Raw genomic sequence first — 20,000 nt, forward strand, 5'->3', positions numbered from 1 at the left:
AGAGAAAAGGACTAAATAGACCGGATAGCCGGATAGTTAATCATTATCCGGCTATCCGGCTAGATTGTCAAAAAGTAACCGGATAGGCCGGATACCGGATACTTGCCGGATATCCGGCACATCCCTAGTTTGTTCAGCGTTCGATTTTGACTTTTATCATGTGAGTATGCTGTTTTGTTTGTGTGTTGATTTGCTGGGCGATAATATGTCAATAGAATTTGACTATTTCATGACCAAAACTTTAATCAAGTAAGATTCCACTTTTTTGATTATATTCAACAACATAGTTACAATGAGTTTGTGTGATGAAATTTTTTAATTAATATACTGAAGATGACTCAAGTAGGGTCGAAACGTTTATGTATTTATTAATTTTCTGCGGTTTTACATATTTGCATTGTATCTTTGCGGATTACTTGATATTTTGTTAATAAAGGACTTACATTGCTCGTAAAACAGACCTATGTTTGGTTGGTAATTACTATTCTAGTGTTTTAATTATTAGGTGCGCAACTAAGTTCTCGCTTTTTTTTGAAAATGCAACTTTATTAAGAGATTGAGTGGAAAGGCAGATCCGAGCAGTAAAATACAAGTTGGTCGTGTATCACAAATAGTCTTTATTAAATTCAACAGTACACAGTGTCCTGTGCTGACTGTTTTGGATGCTGTTTGCTCGCGTGTTATCTCTTTCAAATCACATTTCTATACACTGATGAAGGTCTAAACCATTGACCGAAACGTCTGTTGAATTTAATAAAGACTATTTGTGATACACGACCAACTTGTATTTTACTGCTCGGATCGGCCTTTCAACTCAATTTCTTGACAATTTCACGAGCGAATCACCGATGCAACTTTATTGTGAAAAAATGAATTACAATATTACAAATGAATTATTCAAAGTATTGCCCATCTGTAGCTACAACTTTTTCCCATTTTTCTGGCAGAGCTCGAATACCGTTACGGTAAAAGTGTTCGTCTTTTGAAACTATTCACGAATCAAGCCATTTTTTGATGTCTTCATATGAGCGGAACTGCTGATCAGCCAGACCATGTGCCATCGAACGAAACAAGTAATAATCGGACGGCGCAATATCTGGGGAATATGGCGGGTGGGGTAGGACTTTCTATTTGAGCGTTTCCACGTAAGTTTTAATAGGTTTGGCAACATGAGGCCGAGCGTTGTCATGCAGTAGAATCACTTTTTCGTGCCTCTGCTCGTATTGTGGCCGTTTTTCGCGCAGTGCTTGGCTCAGTCGCATCAATTGAATTCGATACCGTTCCTCAGTGATGGTTTCGTTTGGTTTCAACTGTTCATAATAAATAACACCTACCTGGTCCCACCAAATACACAGCATAACCTTCGCAACGTGAATAGTCGGCCGAGCCGACGACGTAGAAGCATGACCGGACAGTCTCCATGACTTTCTTTTCTTTGGGTTGCTGTAATGAATCCATTTTTTATCACCCGTCACGATGCGATGAAGAAAACCCTTCTTTTTTTGCCGCTGGAGCAGTTGTTCACAGGCGAAAAAACAACGCTTAACGTCTTTTGACTTCAAATTATAAGAAACCCAAGTTCCTTGCCTTTGAATCATTCTCAACGCATGCAATCGCTTGGAAATGGCTTGGCGGGTAACTCCTAATGCTGAAGCAAATTGTTCTTGCGTTTGACATGGATCCTTATTGAGCAATGCCTCCAATTCAGCGTTTTTGAATGTTTTTGGCCTTCCTTCACGCGGACGGTTGTCAACATCGAAATCACCGTCTTTGAAGCGACGGAACCAATCACGGCACGTTGTTTCACTTAGAGCAGCATCTCTGTAAACTTTTTGGAGCTCTCGATGCGTTTCAGCCGCCGTTTTCTTCGAATAAAATAAGAAAATGAACACTTTCCGCAAATGACGATTATTTGGTACAAAATCAGACATTTTCACACAACCAAAAATATATGACGCCAAAAGCACTAACGTGTCAAAGCGGTTTGTTTACCATATGTCTAAGCTTGACTCGTGACGTTTTGGATATGTCAAAATCGACCAGCACTTACTGCTGGAGCCATCTATTGACAAACAGCGGGAACTTAGTTGCGCACCTAATACTTCAGTGTTGCTGTCACCTGTGAGTGACGTCTAGTAATGTCAGATTTAGTCGAGTTTTATGTTTACTTCTGTAGTTTAATATTTCTTCGTTTTGGTTAATTAAATATATTAACTAATATTCAGTGACTTTAAGTGAATTTAAGTAAGTTAATAAACTGTGTTTATTCTATCCGAGAAAAAACGCTACTGCGTTTTTCTTTCAAGAAAAGCGTCTAAAAGCGTATCTCTCAATTCCTGTCAACGGAAGGCGCTAGCGCGTATTCTGTCGACACTCTTAGCCATCCTCGTCGCAAAGACTTAAAGGCGCTAAAGCGTATTTAGTTCTTTGCACACCTTGTTCTAGTGATTATGTCACATCCGTAGACATAGATGTATTAAGTATTCTTATAACTAGCTTTTTTTTTTAAATTTTATTTTTGTATTCCGTTTTGTTCTTAAATATTCTCATAGTTACCAGCCTTAAATATTACCATTACCAGTATCGGCAATGTATCAGGGACTGCAAAATACCATGGTGTATGATATACTGTGGTCAATAATGTACCATGGTCGGTAATATACCATGGTCGGTAATATACTATAGTCGATAATATACCATGGTCGGTAAATATACCATTGTTTGTAATGTACCGTCATTTTTATTTGGTAAAAGTTAATTTATTTGTCAAGAATCGTAATAATCGTTTGATGTAGTACATCGTATGCTCTATTATTAGTACTCAGGATTATTATAATGTCGTACTCCCGCTCTTATGTGCAAAGGAAAACGTTAGTTATTAATCAAACGGCGCTAATATTCTTTCAATATTCTTTTAATATTCTGTCAGTATTGTTTTCATGTTTTTTTAATATTTTCTTAATATTTTTTTAATATTCTCACGGCGAAACGTGCGTGTAAAAGCGCTGGTCTGAACGAGCGAACAGTCGCAGTAAAGATAAGGCACGCGCAGAGATAAGGCACGCCTCGCGACCGCGGGGACCGAGCCATCGCGGGACCATTGACCGCCAGGACCGTTGAACGACAGACTCGTAGGACAGTGCAGCATCAGCATTTCTTGTAGAGTATAAAATCGGTCGGAGAGATCAGTAGAAGCGCATTCAAATTCACAATCTCAGTCAGTAAAGTTTACTTTGCTCAGAGCGTAACTCAGAATATTTCAACATACTTGGACTTAGAATATTTCTGTTATTACGAGTCGAGACTTAGAATATTCCTAGTATTACGAGTCGGGACTTAGAATATTTCTCGAAGTTTGGATTTGGAGTTAAACTATTATGGTAAGAATTTTGTATTATTGATAAAATTCTTCAATGTAAGGACGGGTGTTTTCTTTTATAAATATATACATACATATATACATAAATATATGTGTACGCGTTTCTCCTTATTTCCTTATTCCAATTAAATTATTTAGTTATTAGTTAGATTCTGGTTTCTCACGCGTCAGTCCTATCCTAAAGACAAGAGAGGTACGTCACGAGCGCACGCTTGTCGTTTCCTTCTAGTTCCCAAGACAAAAGAGGTGCATCACGAGTGCACGCTTGTCATTTCCTTTTATTCTGTAGACAAGAAAGGTGCTCACGAGTGCATGCTTGTCACTTCCTTTCAAGATACAGAAGTAAGAGTGGTGGAACTTGATTGCACGCTTATTCTATGTACCTGTTCCCCGGAGACACACCATCCAGTTACTCCAGCCCGCTGGAGAAAACGTCTCACGCGTCAAGGAGGCAGAACCTATCAGTTGAGGAAATTACTAGGAATTTACTAAAAAAGTACGCGCGCGGAGATTAATTTGATTCGTTGATCTTAAAAGCAACAAACACCCGTTCCACGAACACGAAAGGACGCGGCGTAAACAGACTTCCGCAAATACCAAACATAGAAAATTGTCCGGACCGTATCTCCGCAATTAGACCAAAATGGAGAGTAATACAAATTAGTAAGCTAAAAGTGGTGTACCCGGCAACAATTTTGTCGTCAGATCCGCGATTTAGGGTGTATATGGAGAAAAGACATAAAGCATTGTATCCAGTAAAAGGAACTCATAATAAATAATATATCTGTTTAAATTTGGAGAATAATTAACACCCGTATATACCGCTATACGGTAATTAAGTCTGTAATAGAATAACAGTCGGTACCTAAGTCGGTAATAAAAGTAACAGTCGGTAATTAAGTCGGTAGTTAAGTCGGTAATAGAACAACAGTCTGTAATTAAGTCGGTAATAAAAGTAACAGTCGGTAATTAAGTCGGTAGTTAAGTCGGTAATAGAACAACAGTCTGTAATTAAGTCGGTAAGAGAGTAACAGTCGGTAATTACGTCGGTAGTTAAATCGGTAATAAAACAACAATTGGTAATGAAGTCGGTAATAAAGTAACGGTCGGTAATTAAGTCGGTATAACGGATCATCGGTCGTGTACATACACGCACCTATAAAACTCTGTCAGTCCGTCTTTAAATTCCCGAGTTTAAATCTTTATCCTCCGCCCCGGTAAAACCCAGTAGGTTGACCAAAACAAGAGGACAAACGTTCGGTAGGCATAACCGGTCTCTTTGTATCGTAACCCTGCGCACCTGGACGTAACAATGCGTTTTCCGGAAAAGTGGATAGGTCGTGCTGGTCCAATCACCTGCCTGGCACGGTCGCCAGACTTAAATGTCTCAGATTTGTTTGTGTTAGGATATATTCAAAATTTAGTAAATCGGAGTAATGGTACAGAAAACAAAGTACATGAAGCCATTGTTGCGGCCTTCAATACTATTACGCCAGAAATGGCGCAACGTGCAATGCGCGACATTGTGCAAAGAGCCGAGCTTTGCCTACAAGAAGATGGACAGCACTTTGAACAGTTCTTGAATTAAATAATGAAAGTGGAGTAGACCTCTCAAAAAAACCAGTAAAAAAACGCATCGTGCTATCTACCGCAAGGTGGTGTGGAAATGATAGCGCTGCTCGCATTTCTCTGTTTTTCGTACAAGTAACATTAAATAATATTATTAAGAACAATATTATTAATTATAATAACAACATTATTAACCATCTTTATTAGTTTTTAGCGCGCGCGGCAGCTCGCTAAACGTTATATCGCGTCGATCAGCTGATCGCGGAGAGCAGAGGCTTCTTACCTCCCTTCGAGCGCTGCTCGCTTTGCTACAAACCGCCGAATACATGTTGAGCGTTTTGGCGTTCCTATAGTGTTATTTTAAGTAAAACTTACCGACACGACTGTCTCGTGTTTTATGGTTCGAAATAACGGATAATTGGTTTCAACCAATCAGAGTATTTGTAACTAGGAAAACGACCAATTAGATTTCGTTGTGGCATAAAACGGCTTAATGCTACTCCTACGTTATCCAGAGCTATTCTACATGTTAAAAGCAAGTATAAAAATGTGGTTTGCGCAAGGTTACTGTATAATAATACATACAAAACTGGTAATTATAAGACTTGATTATATTGACTTATAAGTAAAATGTTTTCTCGTAGTTTAACGTCGGTGCGGAGGAAAAGAGAGCAAGAAAAATTTTGGGACGTGATACTTAGTGGTTTGATTTCTAAATATGGACAGACTGCTCGCTGTGCTAAGACTAAGAGCGCTGCTCCGGTCGCTTAGAGTAGGGTTGGTGAAGACATGATCCGAGGTGAACCAGTAGGATTAACGCAGACTTAACCGGAGGTGGACATCACCCAATCAAGTTAAAAACATGGTAGGGAATCCCGAGAAAGTACTCGGGCGATTACTACGGTAGGAGTCAGAGCGTTCTCACGGCTAGGGCGAGCTCACGCTCCAGAAATGTCGTAACCTGATAAGATAACCTTTTTTGTCTCGCCTCGGCGAGGAACGCAAAACTTATATTTTTCTTACGGAATAAGATAACGCGGTAACTGATGCCACTGTGTCGTGTCGCTTTTGCTTAGGGGTCGCTTTTTTGGAGTTACATCCGTAGATATAGTAAGACGTAGATATATTAAGTATTCTTCTTTCCACTTTCTTTTTTTTCATATATTTTTATTTTGTTTTATTCTTTATTATACGCTAGTCGATAAGTTACCAGCCTTAAATATTATTATTATCATAGTCGATAAATTACCGGCCTTAAATATTACCATTGTCGCTAATGTATCAGCGAAAGCAAAATACCATGGTCAATAATGTACCATGGTCGGTAATGTACCTTGATCGGTAATATACCGTGGTCGGTAATATACCATAGTCGGCAGTGTACCAGGGTCGGTAACATACAGTCAAAGATTTTTAGTGGAAATTCCAATACTACAGGCAATATATTTGTTAATTAAGAATTAAAATAATTGTTTAATGTATTTAAAAGGTACTACGTCGCATGCGTACTTAGCAATGTTGTACTTCCGCTCTCATATGCGAAGCAGAACGTTAGATTCTATGTAACAGTAGTTATTAGATAAACGGCTCTAATAATCTTTCAGTATTCTTTTAATATTATTTTAATATTCTTTAAAAATTCTTTTACTCACGACAAAACATGCATATAACAGCCAAGGGCGCTGGTCTAAACGAGCGAATGGTCGCACTATTGATAAGGCACGCGGAGAGATAAAACACGCCTCGCGACCGCGGGAACCGAGCGAGCGCGAATCCGTTGACCGCCAGGACCGTTGAACGATGGACCCGTGGGACAGTGCAGCGTCAGGACTTCTTGTAGAGTATAAAAACGGCCGGAGCAACCGGCAGAAGCGCATTCAGATTCAGAATCTCAATCAGTAAAGTTCACTCTGCTCAGACCGTAACTCAAAATATTACAGCATATTTGGACTTAGAATATTTTAGTACGGTCGGAGCTTAGAATATTTCCGTGCAATCGAGGACCCAAACTTAAAATATTCTTATAGCCAAGACTCGAGGTTTACGAATTAGCATAGTAAGAGACTGTTACGTCCTGGGCCTACAGTAACGGTCGAGCCCTTAAGGAGTAACGTAACTGACACATAACATTTGCGTGTCTACTCCCAGAAAGATATGAGCATCAAGTGCGCGGGTCTAGCGAGATTTCGGTGTCGTAAACAAGCCAACGAGTGTTTCTCGTTATTGCTCGTTCAACGGCTTCTTGTTCGTCGGTTCCCTTTCGAGTCTTAGATGCAAATCTAAATTACTCAAGACAGAACCTGGCGATCAATTGGAGGATGACAGGAATGAAAACGGTTACGTGAGGTCCTAGGATTAAGTAAGTTAAGCCAATTTTTATTTTAGATGCCACTCTCTATTAACATTTTTTATTCAATTTATCCGTGTATTATAGTTTACATATGGTCACGATTCTGTGGTTTCTACGGGTGTTAAATGTCTGTACGCATGAATAAGTGTGTGATTGTGTGTATCTATGTATACATATGTGTGACTCAATCGTCCAAAGTTACTTCTATTATTTCTTTAATTACTGCTGAAGGACGAGGATAGAATAGATATAAATATTTTATGGGAACTTCGCAGACTTCGGGGAAACTAAGAAATTTAACTAGAATATTGTGATCGGAAAGGAGGGTACTAACGGTATGACGGAGAAAGTTAAGAAATTTCTTTCGGAGGTCAAGAATTAATTTATTCTTGGAAGGAGGAGGATCAGCGACGGGAAAAGAGTTAGCAAGCAATATAAAGTGTGACAATTAGCAAGGAAAAGAATCTTCTTTATTTTCAAATTGAATGTCGGATTCGGGTGATTTAGGGGGAGAAGAGAGAGAATGATGAGGAGGAGGGGTAGAGGGAGGATCAGGAATTTCTCCAGGAGCTACAGGGGAATACGATGGAGATTCTAAAAAAGGTGATAGAGACGGAGGAGGTCGAGAAGGCGCGGAAGGCGGGAAAGGAGAAAGGTGAGGCGACTGAGTCCGGTGTAGAGTCGAATGTGTCTGTTGTAAAGTTTGGTAATCGCTGTTTATTGATTTTTTCGGCTTATTGTTTGTTTCGTTAATTTGTAGATAGTCTTGGCTGGCAGCGTCTCTGCGCTGAAGAGCCCGGTTGCGGCGGTTGCGCCTTGTTATGATTGCGTTTCGAGATTTTAGATACTTCCGAGGTTCCACTTACAACGTAATTTAATTTTATTAGCTAGCGCCGAATACTTTTACGACTAATATCCGGAATATGGTTCAGCTTACGCTGTTTAGCACCACGGCGGACGGCCGGAAAAGAATGTCGGCAGCGGCTCAAAACGACACACAAGGTCGTGAGTCGCTAGTCCGACAGAATCGGAAGTCAGCAGCGACTCGGAACGACACGCTGTGACCGGGGTTAGTCTATGTTTCATTGTCTATACTCACTTTTGTTTAGTTCACGGTCGCCAGGTACTTTATTCTCACCTCCTAGTACCAAGATTTCTTGTCCCTCGCGGATGGTTTTCTTTTCTCTTTGATTATTTTCAAAAAGGATTCCGGTAAAGATAAGTATTAAATGTCTACTGTCACTTTTAAATATTGTTTAAAAAACATATATGTATTTGCTTATCAATATAATGTCACAATATAAAATCTTAATAACTAGATTGCAGTTATTAAATACGCCGTTGCGTATTTCACGAACGAGTTGCACGATACCTTTGTTATTTCACAATTTTGGTTACAATCATCCATCTTTTGCGAAGGCTCGAAATCAATTACTCTCGTTCCTTTCCGTTCCTTTTTTGTTTGCGTCGGATCTTAAAGCTGCGTTCGCACCGCGCGAATCACATTTCTTTAGCAGGTACGGTCTTTTTACTTCAAGTCTATAGGCAAGTATATCCCTATATTCCAGACGTGTCTTGTAAGAGTGTTGTATGTGTGTGTGTGTGTGTGTGTGTGTGTGTGTGGGTGGGTGTGATGTAATTACGGTAACTTTTTAATTTTTCAGTGTCCTAAGGGAAAAACCTTATACGGTGTATTTTACCTTAAACGAGTTACAGAACGTTTTAAATGTTGGATCAGGTAACGGGTTAACAAAAATAACACTCAATATGTATACTATTCAATAAGTATATATTAAGAAAATAGAGTACAAATACCTAAACTGAACGGAATCATAAGCGGACCGCACGAATACAACGCAATGTGTGTGCGCCTCCTCTGAGATCAACTGCGCATACGCCTCTTTTCCTTTCTCTTACCATAATTACCAACCTCTACTCTTACATCTCGCAAGTCTCACTCTCGATCGAGATAAAAAAATCGATACTCAACTCTAACCTGAGCATGTCACCCCTTTGCACATAACCATACACAATAAAAACAACCTCACATTAAAAACACATATCCTTAAACACTATGTCCAGATTCACAATTTTGACGATTCTAGGAAAAAATCCTTAAATCTTTCAAACGGTTCCAATTTGTACTTTCAACGGTCCTACGTGGTTTGCACATGTTCCCAACTAATTTTGAACAAAGTTTGACAATTTTATAAATTTTCCTAGCTCTAATTGGTTAAACTTTTTGTGACGTTTTTCCGGCTGTTTCGTGTTCTGCGAATGTTGTGTATGTGTGTAGGTATATCTACGCACCTAGAGGCATTGTTACGATCTTCCCTACTGAAGGTCCTCTTACAAAACTAACGAATAAAAATTAACTCAAAACAACCTTAAATTTTTTTGCGCCAATTGAGGCTATATCCAAATACACGTCGAAAACGCATGAAAACCAAAAAATAAATTTTTCACGTTTTTTCTTTTTTACAGAATCCTTACAATACATTCTATTTCCGTGGACTTACTCTAACTACACTAACTATATACGGCAAAACAAGACAACATAATCATCTCAACAAAATCATAAGAAAAAAAACAATAAAACAAAATAAGATACTACATTGACGCATTGTCTACGTTCTAGCCGTTAAACTACTAGCAATAATAACAAAATAAAACCTTTTAGTACATATTCCCTTTCGCTGACGGTTTGATCCTTTTGCCAGTCCTCTTCTAGCTCCTTTGTCTGACGTTCGCTCCAATTGTTTCGTCGGTTGGTTCCCGTTGGTGTCCCGTGTTCCCGGAATCATCGGTGACTCGTTTTGTACAATGTCCCGCGTCCCTGGAATTTGCGGTGACAACGCAAGGTCGTGAGTCGCTAGTCCGACAGAATCGGAAATGAAAAATGCCGGTTCAACAGAATTAAATATTGATAGTCGCCTCACTTGAGACAGAGGATTAAAGTTTAAAGTTCAATATAGAACCACCGGTTGTTTTATCGCACTATTTATCGTTACTATTATTTTGACTTACTATTTGCTGCAATTTTTTGGTAAACAGTCAAATTTTTGCCTCGTCTAAGACTGTGGAGTAAGCAAGCTGGTTCGGTTCTTGACCCGGTTGCCCGCTGTCACAATACTGGCACAACCTGTCACTATTGCACCAACTAGCGCACGGTTAATAAGAATTTGCGACGTACTATATAGCAGTCTGTTAACTGAATGAAAAGAAGATTGCCCTACCTTCGGCTCTGAGTTCCAGTTTTTCTACTTGGTTTTTCGACCCTCAGACACTTAGGTTTTCCCAATCAAGCTTAGATTCTAAATCATTTCTTATTATTTAAATTAAAAATCAGATCTTGATTCGCAGATCCGCACAAGCAAGAGCGTCAATCACCGGTGTCGGCCTAATTGGCCTAACTATCTCTTGTTTAAAACTCGCTATCGGCTTCGCGCTATCATGTTTAAATGTGCACGACTGACCACTAACTTGGTTTCGATTTCAACTTCTTTTTTGGAGATAAGAAAATCGTTGATTTTCACCCGCCCGATTCGAGTTCCTCACCTCGGCTGCTGTGCGAAAATATTTTGTCACTCTTTGTCTCACTGTGAGTCAGTAATCAAATCCGTCGGCTCGTCGTGGCAATACTCCGCGTCTAAACTGATTATAATTCATTTATCGCCACTGGCCGACTGCTCGATCTCCATCCAGAAAATTTACATCTAAGATTAGAGTCAGTTACGATGTTTAGGTCCGGAATACCGTTCTCACGTTGCAAAAAAAGGGGACCGTGAAGTCCATGACGTAACAAGAATTTGATTATATTTTAACCTCCCTTAGTTCGAGAATGGCCGTGTAATTTTAATATACATGTACATATAAAACTTTGTTTCTTTCATTGTTGTAATTCCTGGCTGCAAGCTATTAGGTGCGCAACTAAGTTCCCGCTGTTTGTCAATAGATGGCTCCAGCAGTAAGTGCTGGTCGATTTTGACATATCCAAAACGTCACGAGTCAAGCTTAGACATATGGTAAACAAACCGCTTTGACACGTTAGTGCTTTTGGCGTCATATATTTTTGGTTGTGTGAAAATGTCTGATTTTGTACCAAATAATCGTCATTTGCGGGAAGTGTTCATTTTCTTATTTTATTCGAAGAAAACGGCGGCTGAAACGCATCGAGAGCTCCAAAAAGTTTACAGAGATGCTGCTCTAAATGAAACAACGTGCCGTGATTGGTTCCGTCGCTTCAAAGACGGTGATTTCGATGTTGACAACCGTCCGCGTGAAGGAAGGCCAAAAACATTCAAAAACGCTGAATTGGAGGCATTGCTCAATAAGGATCCATGTCAAACGCAAGAACAACTTGCTTCAGCATTAGGAGTTACCCGCCAAGCCATTTCCAAGCGATTGCATGCGTTGAGAATGATTCAAAGGCAAGGAACTTGGGTTTCTTATAATTTGAAGTCAAAAGACGTTAAGCGTTGTTTTTTCGCCTGTGAACAACTGCTCCAGCGGCAAAAAAAGAAGGGTTTTCTTCATCGCATCGTGACGGGTGATAAAAAATGGATTCATTACAGCAACCCAAAGAAAAGAAAGTCATGGAGACTGTCCGGTCATGCTTCTACGTCGTCGGCTCGGCCGACTATTCACGTTGCGAAGGTTATGCTGTGTATTTGGTGGGACCAGGTAGGTGTTATTTATTATGAACAGTTGAAACCAAACGAAACCATCACTGAGGAACGGTATCGAATTCAATTGATGCGACTGAGCCAAGCACTGCGCGAAAAACGGCCACAATACGAGCAGAGGCACGAAAAAGTGATTCTACTGCATGACAACGCTCGGCCTCATGTTGCCAAACCTATTAAAACTTACGTGGAAACGCTCAAATAGAAAATCCTACCCCACCCGCCATATTCCCCAGATATTGCGCCGTCCGATTATTACTTGTTTCGTTCGATGGCACATGGTCTGGCTGATCAGCAGTTCCGCTCATATAAAGACATCAAAAAATGGCTTGATTCGTGAATAGTTTCAAAAGACGAACACTTTTACCGTAACGGTATTCGAGCTCTGCCAGAAAAATGGGAAAAAGTTATAACTACAGATGGGCAATACGTTAAAGGATTCATTTGTAACCATTTTTTTACAATAAAGTTGCATTTAAAAAAAAACAGTGAGAACTTAGTTGCGCACCTGATACTATTCCTTATTTTAAACAAGAAAAGTGCATCGTGATTGCACGCTTGTTCGATCTTTTCTGCTCTGAGACAAGAGAGGTGCATCTCGATTGCACGCCTGTCGTGTCCCGTCCAGAATACAAAATTTAGAGAGATGCATCACAATTGCACGCTTATTTTTGTCTCCAAGACGTAACCCACCCCTCGATTTCCGCCCACCAAAGAAGACGCCGCACGCGTCAAAAAAGCAGAAATTACTATTTGCGTAATCTGTTTCAAACCTATGGTCGCAGCAGCCTGCAGTTTGACCCGTCGGTGTTGAACAGACAGAACGCCCGTTCAACAAACACAGGAGGCCGTTCCGTAAGAGCCATTCCGTGTGTTATAACGAGTATAACGGACAACGGACGTCCTCGCGTCATTATTAGGCCCAAGTGAAAATTAATTAAAATCGATAAACCAAAGGTAATATATTCCCCTATAATCCCAGCATCAGATCTTCGGTTTGCAGTGTACATGGGAAAAAGACGCAAAACTTTGTATCCGATAAAAGGAGAGAAAGTTAATACAAAATAAATTGACAAGTTAATTTAGCCAATCTGTTATTTGTCTTTCACTCCGTTATCTTGTGTCGGCAATTCCCCACAGTCGGTAATACACTACAGTCGGTAACACACTACAGTCGGTAATACATTACAGTCGGTAATACACTACAGTCAATAACACACTACAGTCGGTAATACACTACAGCCGGTAATACACCATTATCGGTAATATGCCACTGACGATAACAACATCACTGTCGGTAACACATTAACGTCAACACTACAATAACACACACACACACACACATAAATAACAGTGTACCTTTTTTTCTATTCCCGATTGATCCTTACTCTCCGCCACGGTAAAGCCCTTGAGTTGACCAAAAAGGGGGACATTTGTTCGGTAGGCGTAAACGGTTTCTAAGTACCGTGACTTTACATACTTGGACGTAACATCGGTTACTTCAGAAAAGTTATTTTTACCTTTAACGGCGCCTGGATGTCGTGAGACAATTCCCTGAGTGCTCGTGCACTTTACATATTAAAGAACTTTATATTATAGACGCTACGTACGCTTTTACCATGCTACAGACGCTTTAGTAATACGCCTAAGCGTGAAACTGAAATGACACTTATATAAATATAGATATACTGAATACATAAGATTTGCGTGCAAAGGGTCCCGCCTTATAGTTTCGTGGACATATATACAGATATACTGCCCCTGTGCTTTCCGGTTTGAGATGTTTCAGAAAATTCCGGGTTTTAGCAATGAAAAAAACGTTACTATACTTGTTACTCACTCAGGTATGACGTAATTAACGCGACGTAGTGGTTATTCTAAAATCAGTGATATTTCGTGAATTAGCAGAGATAGCGGAAAACCAAACTTTGACCGGCCCAATGGTCTCGCGGCTTGAGTGCAGGGGTTGCGAACCTGGAGGTCCCGAGTTCGAATCCGCTTACCGCCGAAGGATTTTTTCCGGGCCGGTCCCTTTCAACCGAGTTTATCGGTTGATCGACGAAATAAATCGGGCCTCTAATAATTAATTTGGGTGTATGTAATCCCAAAGTAATTGGGACTGTAATCCCGAAGTAATTTCTCCTACCACAAGGCGATCATAACACCTCGAACACAAGTCCGACACAGATGGGCACGCTCACTGTGAAAAGACGGCCGTGTATCGCGTGGTTGTAGTAAACAACTCTACATCCCCTTCTTCTCTATTTGGTATGAGAATATAAAAGACTACAGACTGGCATTTGCTTCTCTCACCAAGGGGCGTGCGCCATTTAAGCAAAGAAGAAGAAGATAGCGGAAAACCAGTTTTACAGGTTTTTCAATTTTGTGCCATTTAACTAATGATAATTAGTAAAAATAAACAATTAGAATATCTCGAGAAGCGTGAGAGTTAGGAAAAAATGGTTTTTTGATTCGTGCTTCTAACACTTAACTACAAAATACTTTAGACTTAAAAGTTAATAATTTTGATTATTTAAACAACAAATTTTTAAATAACAATTTTTTTATTTTTTCACCTGACTGGTATTTTGCAGGTTGAGACGCTGATTTTTGTGATGCAAACGGTTTTGCTTTATTTCTTTTAGTTATTATTAACTTATTAATTTTACAATTACGATAGTGCTAGGTGGTTTGCAATTAAGGATGGTCCTTATGTCACCGGACCCACAGGCAGAGATGCCAGTTTGCGGATGCTAGCAGCATGCTCAGCAAGTAGAGGAGATACAGATGAAACGCACACAGGCGAACAGCCGTGTACGTGTGCGCTCAGCGCCTCGGCGAGTGGCTGCTCGCTTGTGTTCGTGTCCCCTCCACTTGCTGTTGCATGTTGCTAGCGTCCGCAAACTGGCACCTCTGCCCACAGGTGGAGATAAAGGAAGCAACAGTCAACGATTGGGGCCACGGAGCAACTAGTGGCTGCTCTAACCGACAACATGCAGAAGGAGGAGGCGACTCCGGAGGTTCAAAGGGACCCGCAAGAGAAAGCGGACACTTAAAAGAGACTTTGCGTGAAATATTGTTTATTAATCATATTATTAGGCTTAACTATAAGTTTACGTGTTAAAAGTTTTTAGTTTTAAGAAAGTTTTTGTTACGCAACGTGGTTGTTTAAAGTCACAAGTTTCGATAACAACATTAAGTTTAGTTAAAGGACATTTTGTTTGGTTAACGTATAGGTAAGCCCAGATATAAGAGAATGTTATCTTTTATTGATTTTATATTCAAAGTTTAGTTAAAAATTGCGCGACTTGTATGGTTAAGATTCTTTTTGTTACCGAATAAACTGGTATGTTTATTTTAACATGGGGTTTGTTAAGAGTCCCGGAGAAAAGATTTTATTTCTTAAGTTTTGTTTTAGAGGACCAGAAAAGATAAAGAGAAGAATATTTGCCCAAGGGAGACACGCTACACTCACACTTGTTAACTACGCATACACAGTTATTCACATTCATACGTACTTAGGAAGCCATTTATACGACACACTGTTTACACAAGTACGTTTACACAGACGATACCACACCTTAAGAAGCACACATACGCAAATTTGTTAGTAAGAAACAGTTCACACCTCATCGCAACGGGTCACATCCATATAACACGTATACACGTTTACAGTCTTTAAGGATAACATTAACAATAGGGCAGATACACACATACACATGCATGTTAAGGGACCATTCATACTACAATCACACCACATTCACTTACACATGTCGCACGCACACTTGCACACTCAAGACACAACCGGAGTTCATATCACATACGCTTAAAACACCGTAATTAGGAGATCATACATTAGTCACACAGTCAATACACATACACGTAATGCACACACATGGTTTCGCTCCTTAGCGAATACATTTACGTCAGGACAGGTACACACTCGAACACACATACTAGGAAACAATTCATGCGGCATTCACACGACATTTTCTCGCACTTCTCATACACGCATTCATTCAGGGTTAGTGCTCAAACGTTGCCGGAGTTACGCGGTCGCAAAGGTAACGTATGACAGGACTTAGTCGCTGGACGCGTTCGTGCGCACAAAAGTAAACGTGGATAAAATAATTAGGTGCTCGTTCCGTAACTGCTTTGAAACACTTGTCATACGTTGTAGTATTTAGATATAGAGTTTCGAAGTAGGTGTTGGAACGATACCGGAGTTACGCGGTCGCACAGTTAGCGTATGACGGGACTTTGTCGCTGGACGCGCTCAGGCGTACAATAGTAAACGTGGTTAAAAAAATTAGGTGCTCAATTGGTTTAAGCGTTGAAACACTTGTCATACGGGGTAGTATTTAGATATAGAGTTTCGAATTAGATGCTGGAACGATACTGGAGTTACGCGGTCGCACAGTTAGCGTATGACGGGACTTAGTCGCTGGACGCGCTCAGGCGTACAATAGTAAACGTGGTTAAAAAAATTAGGTGCTCGATTGGTTTAAGCGTTAAAACAATTGTCATACGTTGTAGTATTTAGATATAGAGTTTCGAATTCGGTGCTCGAACGATACCGGAGTTACGCGGTCGCAAAGTTAGCGTATGACAGGACTTAGTCGCTGGACGCGTAGGTAAAACAATTAGGTGCTCGTTCCGTAACTGCTTTAGAACACTTGTCATATGTTGTAGTATTTAGATATAAAGTTTCGAATTAGATGCTCGAACGATATTGGAGTTACGCGGTCGCAAAGGTAGTGTATGACGGGACGTAGTCCCTGGACGCGCTCGAGCGTAGAAAAGTAACCGTGATTAAAAAAAGTAGGTGCTCGATTGGTTAAAGCGTTAAAACATTTGTCATACGTTGTATTAGTTATATACAGCGGGCGCAATAACGAGCCCGCCTTTGCTGGGTTGTTTTCCGCGCACCGAACCGCGATATCAAAAAATGCTCCTACAACATGGACTCCTCGTACGTGATATTCTCGGCGATGGGCAGCTTTTTTCTACCTATGCTGGTGATGTTGTATGTGTACGGCAGAATTTCGTGCGTAATAGCGGGCCGGCACAGAAGTCTGGAAACGAACAAGGCGGAAAACGTTCGGCCACGTCGTAAATTCACGGTGAGAATTTGTTTGATACAGTTCTCCGTAGGGATTGCGCGTTATCAGCGCGCGCACAAGAGCGATAGTTCATTTCTCGTTACGCAATATTTTTTTGCGTATTTTGCACTGATTGTTCTTGTAATTCAATAGAAACTATTATCACGACTGTGTTTTATCAGATCAAGTAAGAGAATTTCATCAGATTAGGAAAAGTGTTTTGCATACTTGCGTCACATTAATCTCGTGTTTTCGCGTATCGCGTTCGCAAGAAATACTACGAGCTAATTCTGACATCAAGATATCAGTGATTTATTGATGAAATTCTACTCAATCAATTCGCAAGTTACGTTTTACTGATACACGTGGCATATAACAAATGTAACACAACCATATCATTAGAATATTTAAAATGTAAAAAGCGAGTTTTCAAAAAAATGGTTAGAGGTTTAGACTGCGCCAAAAAATGATATGGATGCATGTAATTGTGTACTTCACGTATTCCAAGAAGCTTCCTCTATTTCTCTAAGTATCAAGCTCTTTTAATTACCCGAAATGCTTTCTTGTCGAGCAAAATAGCTTTCCCATGACGTTCATTTCGCAGACGGGGCACGATGTCGCCTTCCGTACCTGTAATTAACTTTTAAAACTACACAGAACGCGCGCACAAAAGATAGAGCACAAAAATTTTTGGCACGACGGGTAATCAGGGAAGAATGCATGCAACGACAAACGTAGCGGCAATTAAATGTGAATACGATACCGTATATATACGTTTGAGCTGAATTGAAAACAATCTCCATTTCTAATCGCGAGGAAGACAGCGCAAAAATCAACGGTTTAATAGTCCGCTTGTGATGCAAAGCGCGTCCTGTGATTCGTATGTAACGTCGTTTTACACGAGCGACATCAATCAAGATATCATCATTCCTGACGACAATATCGATAAAGATAATGAAATTGTTCCAGTAATGTCGTCGCGAAGAAGATTTCCGAGAAACCGAGACCGCGCTTTCCCCAGGAGACAAACGTCGACAGAGAGCAATTTTAATACCAAGGCGAAAGACGTGGATTTTCCTGTAATCCACATTATATCCGACTTTATACAACCGAGATACCGTTATCAATCATTAGCACACAGTAGATATCACGGTCGTCTTTTTGTCGGATTTTGCACTAAAACTTTTTACTTCTCTATTTGTAATTACATTTAAACAATTCATCATGAATTTTGTGAAAGTTCTTGATTGCCTCCCAATTTGAACGATGTTTAATTTCAATTTGTCATATTTGAAGAATTTTCAATTACAACAGCAGCATCGTTGAGAACACAACTGCGATACAAAACGCGATTTGCGCGCACACACGTGTGCGCTGTATTGAACCGATCCGCAACACTGCGACTCTGATTTATGTTGGAAAAGTAAAACAAGTGGTGTTTAGAAAATAATTCTTTAAGGTACAAACGAACGCGAGGAGAACAACAGTATAAACAGTGAACGATTTATTACCGGTTGCGGAAAGGTTTTCTAAAGATTTAAGGGGAACACTCACGTCGATAAAAGCAAACCTTTTTTCGATAATCTTTTTTCACAGTAGGAAACTATTAAATAACAAAAAAAAGAAAAATGTAAAAGAATAATTATCTCAATGAGCGATAAAGAGGCTTCGTCGCATGTCGTTTTTTACTTTCTAGTAAGAAATGTTCGATTACGTCACATGTTTGATGTCTAATCTTTCAAGTTTGTATTTGTTAGCGAGAATATGTAAAGGTTAAAGTTACAAGATCAAAAGCAGACAAACATAAAATATGTGACACATCACGTGCAATGATAATTCTCTTATCGTTTGACAATACTTGACAAGATCGCAAAAGAACAGTCCGAGATTTGACATAAATTCTCTCAAACGTTCGAGCTTGTTTTTTGCTCGTATTTAACTTGCGAAGAAAAAAACTTTATATTTGAAAATCAGAAAAAAAAATTTCGCAAAAAAAAGGAGACGAAAGACTTCGAAAATCTTGCCGAGTTTTGACATACATGCAAAGAGCGAAATTGTTGCAGATTGATCGCGGGAGGAGCATTAAAGCGCAGCGTTCGAATTGCGCGGAAAGCGGCGAGACGTGTAAACCAACCGAGGAAGTCGAACCGACGAACATGTGCAAAAAGTTGAGCACAATTCGGGGTAATCATCAGAGCTATCAACAGGGTCGCGAGGGAAACAAAAACTGCGGGCACTTTGGCAGTGGTTGTCGGTGGTTTTGTTGCGTGCTGGCTACCATTTTTCACTCTGTACCTGGCGACACCCTTTGTGCCCATGGAGCCGCCGGACATTCTCATGCCAGCTTTAACGTGGCTAGGTATTTTCTATACAAGTTCAAAGTTAATTTAAACTTTGGAAATTATTTGTGCGATCTCTCTTAGACCTCGATGCTCACACTTTGTTTGCAGTTTCTTCAGAGTTGTGTAATTGCGCGGCGACAAGTTTTTATTTACGGAAAGATTTGTTCGCAAATTTCTTGCTGTTTTTTGTTTTGTTTTTTTACTTAAGCGGAACGAAATAACCAGAAGTGATTGTGTGTTGTGTTCAGGATGGATCAATTCGGCCATCAACCCGTTCATCTACGCCTTCTATTCGGCAGACTTCAGACTCGCTTTCTGGCGACTAACATGTCGAAAATGTTCCAAGAGTAAACTGAACTTGGATGGCACAAATCGGAAATTACCTGCCCCGGTTAACTGGAAGAAAGATACTTCGAGGACGTGAAGGACCTCGTCTGCATGAGTTTCGAACTTGTCCAATTATGTGGTAACCACACACAATTCGAGAATGACTGTGGTTGAATTATACTTTACTCGTAAACTCACGGTCTGTTACCGATGAGGAAAGCGACGGGTGAACGAGAAAATGCACGC

The 20,000-nt window shown here is 40.1% G+C and overlaps 1 protein-coding gene across 1 annotated transcript in view; it reads left to right on the forward strand.

Moving 5' to 3' along the window:
- Positions 1–19,851, forward strand: part of LOC109861109 — a 24,854-nt gene extending 5,003 nt beyond the window's left edge. Inside the window, 5 exon segments of the mRNA XM_020440626.1 lie at positions 16,857–16,912; positions 16,914–17,106; positions 19,149–19,282; positions 19,284–19,444; positions 19,676–19,851. Coding sequence (XP_020296215.1) covers positions 16,857–16,912; positions 16,914–17,106; positions 19,149–19,282; positions 19,284–19,444; positions 19,676–19,851 — 720 coding nt within the window.
- The last annotated feature ends 149 nt before the right edge of the window (positions 19,852–20,000 follow it).

Source organism: Pseudomyrmex gracilis, unplaced genomic scaffold, assembly GCF_002006095.1.
Source record: "Pseudomyrmex gracilis isolate BER0280 unplaced genomic scaffold, ASM200609v1 scaffold_581, whole genome shotgun sequence".
NCBI lineage: Eukaryota > Metazoa > Arthropoda > Insecta > Hymenoptera > Formicidae > Pseudomyrmex > Pseudomyrmex gracilis.